The sequence below is a fragment of the Neodiprion lecontei genome, chromosome 2 (assembly GCF_021901455.1).
Source record: "Neodiprion lecontei isolate iyNeoLeco1 chromosome 2, iyNeoLeco1.1, whole genome shotgun sequence".
Classification (NCBI taxonomy): Eukaryota; Metazoa; Arthropoda; class Insecta; order Hymenoptera; family Diprionidae; genus Neodiprion; species Neodiprion lecontei.
In genome coordinates, this window is record NC_060261.1 from 16,582,872 (window position 1) to 16,597,865 (window position 14,994).

The window sequence follows — 14,994 nt, forward strand, 5'->3', positions numbered from 1 at the left end:
TTGAGTCGCGACACGGGCAAGCGGCGAGATTTGACGCAGAGACGGCAAGTAAACATTGCACGCGAGTGTGCGTACATGTGCGAGGACGATTTTGAGTGTCGCGAGACACACATTTAACTATTCGATACTTTGCCGAAACAGTACTCGAAATTCTTTTGCCGATTCTTTTGCTTAGTGACTGTAACTTGAGTTGCGCGTCCCAGAGTTGAGTAAATTTTGACTAATTGAGATGGGTGAGTAGAGCCACCGTTTTGAATCGCGTCTTTCTCGTTTTTGGAATTACGTACAGCCCGAATTTCGTTGCACCGAGTCGAGCCACGTTATCGTGTTTGCGATAAGCTTCATAAGATTAAAGTTAAGAAAAGTGTAATTATGAATAATAATTAAAGTTGCGACTAGCGCTGTAGTGTAATCGAGGACGATCGCGGCTAGCGCATCGAGTCATATTTTGTTTTGAGTTTTTGCTTTTTGTTTGTTATTGTAAGAGTACGACTAGCGCAGGTAGGCTTAAAGTTTATTCAATAACTGGTTTTCCTTAGTTCTGTTTATCTTTTTTTTTTTGTTTGTTGGTTATTTTCGATATCGCGAGGAGCGAATTTTGAATTTTTTTTGTTTTGTTTTTGTATCACCGCTATTGTAAAATATATTATTTTATTTAATTTTTGTTAAATAGCGTATTGTTGTCGAGCGACTCTCTCTCTCTCCAAACATTACCCCTCCCCTGTCCGCGGTACTGAGCTACCGAGCATATTCCCGAGGGTTAGCGAAGATAAAGATTTCGGGGCGTGTTGACCACGCCAGACGCCCAACAGAATCTCGCGATATTTTTTTTTTTAGATAACATTTGTTTTCCAGCTTACATCGCGGGTCACCAAATTATTGCGTACGCGGTAAGTTCTCGGTCATTTCTCCGACTGGCCGAGGTAAAATAAAAATTCACGTCACAAATTGACGCCCAACGTGGAGCTATCGAAAAATTTCTGCTATAAATTTCCGAGTAAGATAGTGGCGTTGTGCGCTTCGGAAATTTCGGGTTGGTAACGGACAGCGCTCGCAAAACGTAAACATCAGCGGTCGGGGAACACAGGGGAGAAAGGTTGCGACACACCTTGGTCGAGTTTGTTGACGTTTTGGAATTACAGCAGTACGATTTCGGATACGTAGCGAGAAATAAAATTGTATACAAAGGGTGGCGAATAACACCAAATATTGCGATTTACAACTCAAGCTACGAGTCGCGAATACACCGGGTGGCAAATAAGTAGGTACACCGCGTGTATTCGCGCATCCCTTTTCGCTTATACGTTAGCATAAGATTCCCTGCTATTATCGCCTGTGCTTTTGTTTTTTTGTTTTGAATATTGCTTTCTGATTTTTTTTTTTATTTACGTCTTCTTTGGATTCTCTATTTTTGTATTCTGTTATCTTATTTTCAGCATTGCGGTTAATTCTTCTTTTCGGTTGCGGGTGCCACAACATTTTTTTTTTTAGCCCGTGTCTTTTATGTTCCTTTTGTTTTGTTTATTTGAATTATTTTGTGTTTGTTTGTGCTTTTGTTTGATTAGTTTTGATTTTGTCAATCTTGTAATAGTGATTTCATCTGTGCGAGGAAACCCCTCCATCACGTTCTGCTGATGCTTTCTTTTCATAGCGAATTAAGCTAATAATTTTTTTTTTCGAGTTCCGTATTTGTATAATATTGCTTGCGATCAGACTCTACCTACGGCTTCCTTTTTGGGGGGGGGGGGGGGGGTGACTAATTTTTGCTTGGCCTGCTTATACCTTTTGCGACTGCTTCCCTTTGTCCTGTGGAGCACGGCAGAGAAGATCTAACCAAACTCGTATTAAGTTAAAATGGCAGAAGTAACCGTTGGCACGTGGTTACATAAAATGAGGAACGATGAGCTCGAGTTGGCGTTAGCGACTGGGAGAGTTTTCTTTTTTCCACAGCGAACCGATTTCAGGGAAATTGGGGAGAGGCAGCCCCAATTGTAGGGCAGCATCACGGACTTGAACATTCCATAATCGATTTTACGCGATTATTGGCGGGAACATCCGCACCGCAGGTCGAATTTCGGTCGCTACCGATTGATCCCGCTTCCATCGCCCGCAGCATAACACACGCCGCTATGCTTGCATGAACCCGGGATCCAGTCATGGAATCGCGGATGCGGAAAACTGTTCATGACATTCCGATAGCCTTGCGAGGCTGGAATTTAAAGTTTTCTGGCATTGGCGAGCCGAGCTTAGAGGTCTTTTTGACGCGTTTAGAGGAGTGGCGGGAATCGTCCGAATTGAGTGAAGCCAACATGTTGAGTTTGCTCACAATGATTTTCTCGGGCGTGGCGTTAGAGTGGTTGAGGTGTGAGAGGGATAGTTGGGTGACGTACGACGGAACGGTGGGGAATCGCGTGGAAGATCCTGCTAGGTCTCGGACACAAGGACCGGTGGAGCCGGTGACAGAAAATTTAGTGTACGTTCGCGGACTGTTGAGACGGATAAACAATATTACCCACGTGAAGGTACCACCGTACCACGCGCAAGCTAACCCCGTGGAGAGGGTGAATCGCGTACTGAAGACCGTGATTGTATCATACATCGAGGTCGATCATTGTGATTGGGATGTGCATGTTCACGAATTTCGCTTTGGGTACAAAGTTTACTAAGAATAAACCCCGCGTTTTTAAACCTAGGGTGCGATCTCAAACCACGGATGCAGTTGCGACGACTGGTGGAAGGTCCAGCGGAAATTCCGGTGCCGCGCCCAGAAGTCTGGACAAAAAGAATGGCGAAGCTGAAAGAATTGCGCGATTTGGCGACAAAACATCACATTGTCGTCTACCGCCCAACAAGTAGCTGCGAAATTGGCTCCAAAATTCGCAGGCCCTTTTCGCGTTACGAGGGTAATTTCGCCGGTGGTGCATGAAATCGAAAATAGCGAAGGAAAAGGTCTCAGTAGGCATCGTATTAAGGATTTAAAGCCATACGTGGAGTCTGAGGAAGCTTCGAGTAGCGACGGGGAAGAGCAATGAGAGAGGTGGCTTCTCAACCCTCGAATAACTTTTGTGTGACGTTTGTGACGGCAATGGAATTCCCCTTAGTGGTTGGAAAAGCCGCCGAAGCCGCGGCGTTACTCCGCGGGATCCGCGACGCAGCCACGCTGGTGTAAAGGCCGGGACCCGGGGCGTTCACCCCACCCCTACCTCCAACCCGTGAACCTTGACCACTGGGGGCACCACATGAGACATGGAGGAAGTGGCTGTCACCCGGAGCGTGTTTTAACTGTTGGGAACAGGGGCATGGCTACCCGAGATGCTATGCCAAGTTAGCAAAATTTTGCCGTCAATGTGGGTGGCCAGGGCACACAGACTTCACCTGCCCCACATGCTGGCCCTGTCCAAGCGACAACCAAAAGTACTGATTCCGCATTTCCGAGACTTACCACCACGAACGCGGGCTACCTTAGCGCCCCTCATGGATGACGCCCACCTGCAGGGGCACTGTGACAAGGTGCAACTCTTAGTGCTGACCCTCGCGAAAACCAAAGCGGACAAGATTCCCGTTGTTGGCCAGCGATCCATAGCTTTCCCTCCCACGCTAACGTCATATACATAGACTTATATATAGAATTGACTGAGTACACTGACAATTTCCCTTGTCCCCTGAACGCCTGTCGTTGCTGGTGCTGTCTCTTTCTCTCTTATGGGGTTTTCCGCCCTACTCCTCTCTCAATATCGCCCATGGTAGGGGAATCAAGCGCTGGAGGAGAAGAGAGAAGCCAGTGAGGGGCAGTTGCAGGTTGTGCCATCCTACATATCCCCACCCCGAGATCGCTAGAAAGAGATAGCCGTATCAACTACGGGTGTAAAACAAGGATAGCATCAAAAACGGCGGAATCAAGGTTCAGGGGACACTCGCTCCGACCTAACGCTCAGTCTACGTCATATATGAGTCTATGGTCATATAGCCTTACGAAGCTGTCACCACGCCACTGCCGAACGATGGAACACCGGAGAACCAGACAGCCAACCAGCGTTCCGCGACAGCGGAATTCAACGATAGCAAAGAATTTCATAAGACGAAAACCGATTAGATCATGAAAATTTTTCATGATTGTTAGCGCCTATGTTTAAAGCATGTTTGGCTCTCAGCTCCGATTAGCGAAGCTCTTGATTTGAGTCCTGGCGTTGTTCGAGGGAAGAATAGAAATTTAAAAGTCGAGTCTAGAGACGTATTTGTGGAACAGAGTTCGTTGCGTTTGCTGTTAAAGATTAGCGTAACTGAAGTTTGAAAATTGGACTGGAGGATTGTTGGTGTGGCTGCGGAGCGGCAAGCAAGCGCTATTGATTCTTAGCGAACCGGTTTCGAGGGCGATTTAGATCGGCGCACCGATCAACGGTTGGCCATTTTATAATTGCGTTACGACAGCTTCGAAATTTGTTTGCTGATCTCCTTGTTTGGTCGCCGTAGCCTGAGTTCTCGCGATAACGCGTAGAGTCAATTTTGTTCATGTAAAGTCTAGAGTAGAGTCACGGTTTTGAGTTGAATCATTTTTGTTTTCAAATTGAGTGCAGCCAAATTCAGCTGCACGGGGTTTCGTCGAGTTTGCGTATGTAAAAAGTGTCACCTCTCGTGTAGGTCGAATTTTGAATTACTTTTTTTTTGTTTCTGTATCACCGCTATTGTAAAATATATTATTTTATTTGATTTTTGTTAATTAGTGTGCTGTTGTCGAGTTACTCTCTCTCTCTCTCTCTGTTTCTCTCTCTCCAAAAACTATCCCTTCCCTCTCCGCGGTACCAAGTTACCGAGAATATTCCCGAGGGTTAGCGAAGATAAAGATTTCGAGGCGTGTTGACCACGCCAGGCGCTCAACAGAATCTGGCGATATATTTTTTTTTTAAATCACATTTGTTTTCCAGCTAACATTGCGGGCCGCCTTTCATTATTGTGAAACTAGAAATTATTGTGTACGCGGTAAGTTCTCGTTCACTTCTCCAGGTGGCTGAGGTACCATAAAAATCACGTCATACTATATATTTCATACTTGCCAGAGGTTGGCAGGGTTCTGGACAAGATGGCCACTGTGGAGGACAAGGTTCAGGAGGAGGACAGCCGTAAGCTGGGCAATGGAAACGAGGTGGTCTACAATGATAGCAAGGTGGAGGTAAAGTGCTCGTTTTTTTTTCATTACTTTCTTCGCACAACATTTTTCGGTTTTTAATTTATATCCTCTTACCCACCTGCGGTAACGGGAGAGAAATTTTTCTTTAAAAAATTATACATCGTACGAACATCTAACGTATTTTTCTTTCTTGAACAATTTTTTTAATTCAAGTATAACGCTGTGTATCGTATTCAAACTTTGGCCGGCAATGAGTGTAATAGCTGACTCAACATAAAACAACTGTTAATATCTAGATTGTATCTTAAGGAAATGCTGTATTTAAATCAGAATAAAATCAAATGAATTTTGAAACATATATACAGAAAATAGCCCACGTACCTGTAATTTCAGATGTTAACCTTATCTGTCGATGTTCAGGTTTCACCAGACATTGAATTGTTATACTATACGTATAACTCACATTTATAAATAATATATTATATTTGGATAATTAAAAAATTAAGTGAAGTTCGTGTTCGAAGTTATTAATTTCTTACGGAAAATTTAAAATTTTGCTTTCTGAGAGAGTATGTTTTATACAGACTAGATCGTGGACTAGATGCTCGATCGAAAGTTTACCGTCATTTTCTTATATCTCGGCATCGTTTGTTTCACAGGCAACGTCGTTTTATCGACAGCAAAATTTTTGCATTCATGGCGGTGTAATTTAAAAAAAAAAAAAAAAAAAAAACGGACATCTGTTCAAAAATTCACCGAAATCTATTTATTTCTATACCTACCAATACATTAGGGATATTGAAAACTGAAAATAATCAACTGAAACATCGAAAAGTGATTTTTTTTCGATTTGGTTGTTCTTCAAACATCAACTAGATATTAACTTAAAATTTATTCATGGTTTCGATCTTATCATGTACAGTTTGTAGCTAGTTGATCATCATAACAATTAAGCACTTTTACAAGTTGTTAAATATCGAAATTTGTCATCTTCTGCGAACCGATTTCTCGCAACAATTGACGAATTTCAGATCGCAGCATATCGGCGGCGGGGGTGGCGACGGAGGAGGAGGACAGGATGGGATAGCTGGAAAATAGCAGGGCTCGTACGTCGACCTTAAGGCATAAGGATTTGCGATTAGGCTTGTGTTGGTAAATTACTATGCTCATTGGAGAAAATGCCCTGAATCCTTGTCTACTAAAACTCTAAAAAGGATTCTGAAAGACCTTATGCAGCAAAGACTATGCAAGATGGATGAGACAATCAGAAGTTTCCGCAAATTTTTACCGAAACTTGAAATAATATTTCATTACATAATAAATGAGGATTTAACATTCCTCAGGAATAATATTAGATCACTTGTTTGTAATACCAATCTGTTTCTAAATGTCGGAGCATTTCAAAGCATTTTTTACATCCGCAATATTCAATTATTTTATCAACAAGTTATCAGAGAATTTTTATGCACTGTTCTCACAGAGTACGCAATGTTGCACAAATATTACTACAATTTTTTTGTAATGCAGTTGATATGGAGAAGTTGCAGGCATGTTCCAACAATATCGCTGCAATATATCGATACAGCAATTGTAACTGCAAGGCTAAAAAAATATCGAAACAATATTGCCATGATACTTCAAATACGTTGCAGTAATGTTGCTGTAGTAATTCTAGCTTGTAACAATACTGCTAGAGTATTTCTATATTACAGCAGATTCTTGTGCCATTTCTGTATCACAGGAACATACTGTTATATTTTTGTAGTTCAATTGCAGCTACTAAGTTGATAGAGAATTGCCGGAATATTGCTATAATATTTCTACTTTGCAACGGTATCGCTATAATAATCCTATATCTCAGCAATATTGGTCCAATATTTCTGTATCGTGATTTTTCCTGCAACATTGTAGGAATGTAACAATAATATTTCTATATCGTTGCAATATCACAACAACATTTCTTCATACTAATAAAAATATCTAATCTTTCAGGCCGAATTTACCTGTTACACGTGTAGGTGAGCTGATACTTGACTTTTGACTCCCCTGAGCACGGAGTTCCAGACGGTGGACAACGCGGACAGATTAGAGCACTCCGAGGCAATTTTTGCCGACAACGTGACGGCACGCTCGGAGGATACTTATTGAATATTTCCAGTAGCTCAGACATAATATCTTTCTTATTATTAATCAACTGCTTCAATATTAATCAAGATCGGAAAATATTTTACATACTTTTCCTTTTACTCTCTAATAATTTTGTTAAATATCATATTTCTAAATTTGAGTTGGCCATTAATTTTTTAAGGTTAGTTTTTGGGTTATTCAAATCGAAAATACGTGAATGTCAATTGTGCGATCATAACCGTTTCATAAGTTAATAGTTGAAACTCATTCAAATTCATTATTCTATGCACTAGGTGTTTCAAAACAGTAATATCAAAGTTTACGAAGTTGTAGGGGATGCCAAAACAAAAAAAATTAACGCCTGCAGGCAACTGCCCGTGCACGCCTGCGTGTTGTGTTGCCTACACTTTTGGCTGATATGCCTATGGCTTATACCCCGAATGACCGTCACGTGAGTTGATCGGCGAAAGCAGCAGCATGAGAAGCAGGTATGCGCGAAGAGTTGCCTATCTGCAGGCGTCAATTCGCAACTATTCGTCCTGAATTGACTAAATTGAACCGACAAAGGGCGCTTGCGAAAAATGTCTTGACGTAATGTCCTCTACAACCTTCTAAGGCTTGATACGACTATTCTGAACTATCCTGTACTGCGGCATTTTTGCGGATACTCCAGTGAATAAAAAAATAAATAAATAGAAGCTTTTGCATTATTTATAATATATTACTTAAATGGATCAGGTAAGGAACACACTGACTCTCATATACTTATATGTAATCACAACAGATATTATTATCGACCGCAGGTATTTTTATACAGAGGCAACTAATACATTGCGATACAAGGTATTTTGAAAAATATTATACACGTTCATTAAATCATACGTCGCTGATTTTAGTAAATCATCTTACTCTCTGTTTTCTTTTTCACTCCTAAAGTCTCTCTCTTTTTCCCTATTTCTCTCTGTCTCGTATTCGTTTCTCCCACGATCTGCCGTATTATTTACACGCACCAGCTATAAAAGCGGGTACAAAATGAATCCAAGATTCAAATTGCCTGCCTAAACAATCGAATCAGATGAAACGACTTCGAGTTAACTATTCATGCGGCATGCGCAAAGCATGCGATATTTTTCCATCGAGTTTTATTAACTTTTCAACACTGCATTATACTTATAAGAGAACAAGTAACACAATTCTGTTTATATCTTTATCTTTTGATTTGTATGTATTGGTCTTTTCGTAGAATATAGCAATTATTAGCATAGTTTGTTGTTGTTTTTTTCCTGTTTCTGTTCTTAATTCATATTACACGAACTTAATATAAAATCGTCTATAACGAATTCAATTTTAACGATTTCTATAAATCAGAATTTATATTGAAGTAATTATTCGCTCCGTCAAAGTAGACAAATCGAATATCGACCGAACTCTGAATATTATAGTTGCCTATATCGTTTTCCAATCATTATACATAATACATAAGATACAATTCCTAGTTTATATACCATTATATCATACATAATCGAAGAAATAAATTGCATATTTTATATATTATGTATAATAATATTTAAGACATTAACAAATAGCAATCGTAATATATTATATTATCAGTGTTATATCAGGTATATATGTGTATGCAAATACACTTTCTCAGTTACCGTACATCGCACAAGATTTATATATTTATTTATTTATAACCCTAACGTTGATTTGGAAAAAGAAAGACTCATTTCTCCAATGGACGTTTTTCGCTAAATAAGCTATCCTGTATAATATATTATTTAAGTACATATTCTTTCATTTTCGATTAACGTTCGATATGTAGGTAACTTAAGTACCTCAAATAAGTACCACCAACTTCATTTGTGCCGACGACTCTATAAATATTATCGATTGTATTCGTACATCTCCTCAATCGAATATGAATACAGTTATTTGAATTCGATTTAGAAACGAAAATATTGTTGAAATGTTCGAAAAATTGCTTTTTCTTCCATTCGATCAATGTGCAATTATGACTTCATCCCAACACCCATTAGAATTACAGTAGATAGATATTTTTATGTCATCAATAATCATAATAATATTAAGAATAATTATGATAATAATAGTTGAGGCAGATTTTTGCGATGAATAAAAAAGAGTAGTATGTGCAATGATGAAATGAAAACTAGCATCTATTTACAACGATTATCAATTTACAATCAGCTTCCGTTCATTTTACCAAAAATATGGTACTGAGGCAGATTTTTTATTACGTAAAACTTAACGATTAAAATAAAAAATAAATAAAGAAATCGTCGAAATATCGCAATAATGTTAATGATCATGTGTTAGGAATTTGCGCAAAAATGTACCTCGTGAGAATACTATTAGGAATGTAATACTATTATATATATTTTCGTGAGCAGTGGAAAAACTGCTATAAATTAACAATTGCTCTATTTTCAAATCTATTTTTCTGTTAGTTTGTTTCTTTGTGTTTTTGTAACACGAGCAATAATATTGATAATCAGCATTATTATATGTATGTATATTAATTATAAGTTAAATTTGTTCACTTATTTGTTAGTTGCTAATAACATGTATAATACATTAATGTGTTAATTAATTTTAATATTAACTATGTTTGCAATATATTATAAACAAGTATTCTATTTACAATGCATACATCGCTGATATATGTATAATATAATAATGTATAATGTAGATATATATAGTATATATATATATATAGTATATATATATATATATATATATATTAGACTGCCTCAAAAAAAAAACTTTTTTTATTTTCGACCTCCAGCTTCACGAAATCATAGTTCATAACATAATATTGAACGTCGTGAAAGAAAATCGCGGTGTGATTTTTTTAAGAGGTGCCGCATCGAGATTTTGTAATTCCCATTTGATTAACACGTAAGAAATCCAATTCTGACGGTCGGAGAGAGATAATAATTTTTCGAAAAGGCGAAAAACCACGTTTTACGCAATGTTCAATCACTCGAAGATCGTGCGATTAAAAAATTTCTCCGACACGGCGATTCGAAGAAAACATATAAACTGTCAAACGCTACTATATAGAGTTCCGTTCGTTACATAGAAAAATTATTATCTCCCTCCAACCGTCAGAATTGGATTTCTTACGTGTTAATCAAATGGGAATTACAAAATCTCGATGCGACGCCTCGTAAAAAAATTGCACGGCGATTTCCTTTCACGAGGTTCAATATTATGTTATAAACTATGATTTCATGAAGCTGGAGATCGAAAAAAAAAAATGGTTTTTTTTTTGAAGCAGTCTAATATATATACCCTAATTCATAAAAAAAAAATCTGATATTCGTAATAATCAATTTAAATTCTTGCCCATTTTCCCTTCAAATGATTTAAGTAATTCGTTTTCCTCTCAACTTAAAAATAAGTTTTAATCATTATTGCGTTCCAACTATTAGTCGGTCACTCAATTGTTATAAATGATATCAAAAATTTTCAATACTATTCACGCCTTTTTCGAAATTGCAGTTAGACAGAGAGAGCAGATTATAACCAACATTTTTACTATTGTAGTTAATACGGTAATATTGATACGGTGCGGCTATATTGTGCGATCATCATTAATCATCTAGATTCTAACAGGTGTTACATTTATCTTGAGTTAAACATATTTCATACAACTATTTATTACTGAATTTCGAATAACTGCAAGTTTGCAGTAATTATTTTTTATCATAGTATGTTATAGCCACAAATTTAGAACTATTACAAACTTTTTTTTATTAGAATTTGAAACAATGCTGAGTGATCACACTACCGATATTCTATATGTCATATTAAGTATATTTTGCTCAAGTTTGAAAAACAATATAACACGGTGATTCACAGAATTCCGAATAAAAATAATCCAACATTTCAATTTTTCGTTTATAAGTACTGGCCTGTTATCATTTTAACTCGTCATAGTTATTACGGCGAATTAATCGACACTCTTTATACTCGACAGAATGTCAAAATGTCTCAGCAGAAAATAGCGTTATTGATTTTTTACTAAGGCACTATAAAAAATATAACGGTACACTACAAATTGTGTATGTTGCCTTTACACGTCGGACAAGAAGAAGATTCCCCTTTTTGTATAACGCATTATTGAGTTTTGAAATCTACAAGAAGCAGATACTTTTTTCAACAACGATAAATTCAAACCACAGCATGGAGACAGTCTGTCAAATCAGTATCCCAATGACCGCTGTATCGATTTCAAGTTTTCCGGTATTATAAAAACAGTGTCTGTTTTGAATTTAGAGAAAATAGATTATTTCACCTTTTGATTGATCTGTAAAAACTTCAGAAGATCAGTTGCGCAGCATTGTATATATATTATTCTTACGACATTTAATTTCGTGCGACATTTATAATATTCTTTACTTGTTCATATCTGGTGATATTATTATGAATGTTTCTATATCGATGCATCGTAGCGATATAATTATTCTTCAATCCGTGATCTAACTGTTATATAAGAATGATCTCTATATAACTAATTGCTATACGGTGCACTTTCTTTAAGTAGGGTACCTAAATTTGACAATTTTCTCGAGCTTTTTTATGATAACAATTATTCAAAGAAAAATACTGCCGTAAAAATTTCATCTTCTGCAATTATTCAAATCCTACATCACCAACAACGATTTTTTAACAACTTTTCACTAAAATTAAACACGTGTTACATATTTACTATATTGCAGTTTTATTCCCTCAATTCTACAACCGCGTCTGCTGCTCTTTACGGTATTATCTTTACGCTTGGATCGGCTATTAAAGCTTCTATCACAGAAATTATATCGGTAACGAGCGTTGCAAGATAAAACCGATATATTCTGAACAATATTCTCTCTTTCTTGGATCTGCAATGTGTGGCATTAGGGATGAATGAGCCGCGCTGTCATAATCAAAAATTTAAAATAGAAAAAACCGTTTAAAAGATTTACAACCTTATTTGTGTCAAGGATAGTGAACTCGAATAAAAAACATATCTTTACTATATAACAGAAACAATTCCACGAAATTTCGATTAACACAGGTTGATGTATCCACATTATGAAAAATGGTTTTATAGTTAGAACGTTTAAAATGATTAAACCGGTTCTTTTTTCCATTCTAATGTTTCGGGTTTATTGTCTTCCCCACAGGAATCTTTCAAAGATCTCTTGAAACAAATTTTATGAAAAATTGTGTCCATAATGGATAAAAATATATTTGCATAAGCATGGTAAGACAGATTTTCGTTAACAATTACATTGTGCGTTATAACTGTACTATGAGGAACGATTCCTTGAATTTTTTTCGGATAATTTTTGGGGATCTGGTCAGTGATCAAAATGAGCCTGAAAGCGTTAATATCGGATAACAAACTGCAGAATTTAATTATTTTGAACATTCCAACTATAAAACTATTTCTCAAGTCTTTAATATCTCTGCTTTTTTTATAGGAATCCGCTCAGAACTGTTTCTATTTCATAGCAAGAACACATCACTGGAGACTTATAAAACGATTGTTTCTCATTTATTAAATTCTGAACCAGACGATACGAATCATTCGTCCTGAATAATTGTCACGCTGCTTTTCATTACATCGATATGATAATTAAGACTGGAGAAGCAACTCCCATTGATAATACTAAAACATATCGCAAGCGACGGACATAAATATCCGCGATGAACTCGAATCAGCCCGCGGAATTACCACCTTGATATACGTTACTAATGATTAATTTTGCTTTGATCCTGCAATGATATAAACATCAACCCTGCAAACCGTGAGATCGATACCTCACATCACGACATTATACCAAAATGAACGAATGGTAATATGTATAAACGAGGTTGAAAATATATAAAATTTAGGCACGTAAAGATTGCGAATGGAAAGTTCGCCATACAAATGGATACAAATGGGTATAAATGAGCTTTAGAAACTCCCAACATCGCATAAACTAAACGGTTCATAGAGAATTTGACACAGACTGGATTGCATCAACCGATTTTCAATAACGAAAAATCTGCAGACTTTTATAACTTGTGGCTCCTACTCTGTTTCCTCGTCTGTTTTCATGATGCACACCTTTTACTTGTGCGTAAACATTTATAAACTTTCCGAAGTTACATGTTACGTTGACATACGTGCATACAGGGAATTCCAAACAATTTTTATCTGACCACGACCCTCATCATTGTCAATTTCATTAAACCCATTAGTATGTCGTAGGGCGCCATAAAAAACACGATTTGTGAAGCTTTAGATTCTTAAGGAAATCGGCTTTCCAATAATTGCATGTTCAGAAAAATCACTGTGAGCCATAATTCAATCAATGTACTTTACACGGTGAATTCTCCATGGAGAAATAAGATTTTTGTATCTAGAGCAAAAATGGGTGAACACTTAGTTTAGGAAACATGAGCAAATCAATTTCAAATAATAGGTTGGAATAATATTGAAATACTAATAAAAAAGGTGAACGGGAAGAAATAGTTCTGCCAGATTTGAAAAGGAATTGCAAAATCCCAAAACTTCAAATTTTTGTTCAAAATCCTAACGATTTTTTCTGTGCCTCCCGCATTCTGAACTGAACTGACATTTTTAATTGATTTGCTTGTATCTTCAGAACTAAATGCTTGCTCACCTTTACTCTTGACTGAAAATTTTAGTTTATTCACACTGAATGTACCCACGGGAAAAATTTCAAAATCGATCGTGGATAAGACGGATTCGAAAACTGAGTTTTAAAAAATCTAACAGCCTGCAAATTGTGGTTTTTCTGTAACGCTCTGCAACATACCAAGAGAAAAATAAAATTTAAAATAGAGAGAGCCTGTAGGACAACATAAAATTTATGTATGAATTTGACATTCACAGTTATTCGCAAACTGTGTAGCAACAGCGGCAGAAATCCACTGGTATAAGTACAAGCGATTAATTTACGTGTAATACTTTCTATCGCGCAGCCATTCAGAGTGCGAACGCACAAGAAGCCGTCACTACGTGTTAGTCTGATAGTATTTAGCGACGCTATCAGAGAATTCTCGGCGCTACAATTGGACTTGGAAAGCTTGCGTTGCATTCGACATTATGAACGGATTTGTTGTCGACTGTTGAAGATTCCGCGCTGCGATTTCGGCCCATTCAGCGTCAAACGGATCCGCGGGACCTCCGCGAGACGCGAAGGCCTGACTTCCAGCAGCGGAGCCCAGCGAATGCGCCCTTAAATGAAGTGCTGGTGCTCGTCTAGGACTTGTCGGTACAGGAGATACAGCACCGGTCACACTTCCCAACCACTGTTCAGGCTTGGGAAGATTCGCCGCTGTGGTGACTGGCTGTAACTGCAAAGAAGAAGGATCGTATTTTCAAAGATTCAAAAATCATTTCAATAAGCAATTGAATACACCTCGAGAAGTTGAATTGTTGAATCGAGACAGAGTGCGATTAATGCAAACACATACACAAGTTAGCCTTGGCGGAAATTATTTTTAGAAACTTTCTCACATTCTAATTACTTGTTTTTGCCTGTAGCTTCTAAACCAAAAGCTTGTCCACATCAATCTTGGTCTCAAAATGTTTGATTTTTAACAAAACATTCTTGAAAAAATTTAATACCAATAGATTAGAGCTATTAATTTCTAAATTTGGTTTTTGTATTCTTGGTTGCAGTAAAAATAGAACCTGTCGTCGAATTTGAGTGGATTTA

General features: G+C 37.4%; 1 protein-coding gene across 3 annotated transcripts in view; it reads right to left on the bottom strand.

Annotated features, from left to right (window-relative positions):
* Positions 1–8,017: 8,017 nt before the first annotated feature.
* Positions 8,018–14,994, bottom strand: part of LOC107223626 (protein numb) — a 95,635-nt gene continuing 88,658 nt past the window's right edge. For all 3 annotated transcript variants that reach the window (XM_046730040.1, XM_046730039.1, XM_015663363.2), the window contains one exon: positions 8,018–14,629. In XM_046730040.1, coding sequence (XP_046585996.1) covers positions 14,339–14,629 — 291 coding nt within the window. In that variant the 3' untranslated portion in view covers positions 8,018–14,338. The remainder of the gene's footprint in view (positions 14,630–14,994) is intronic.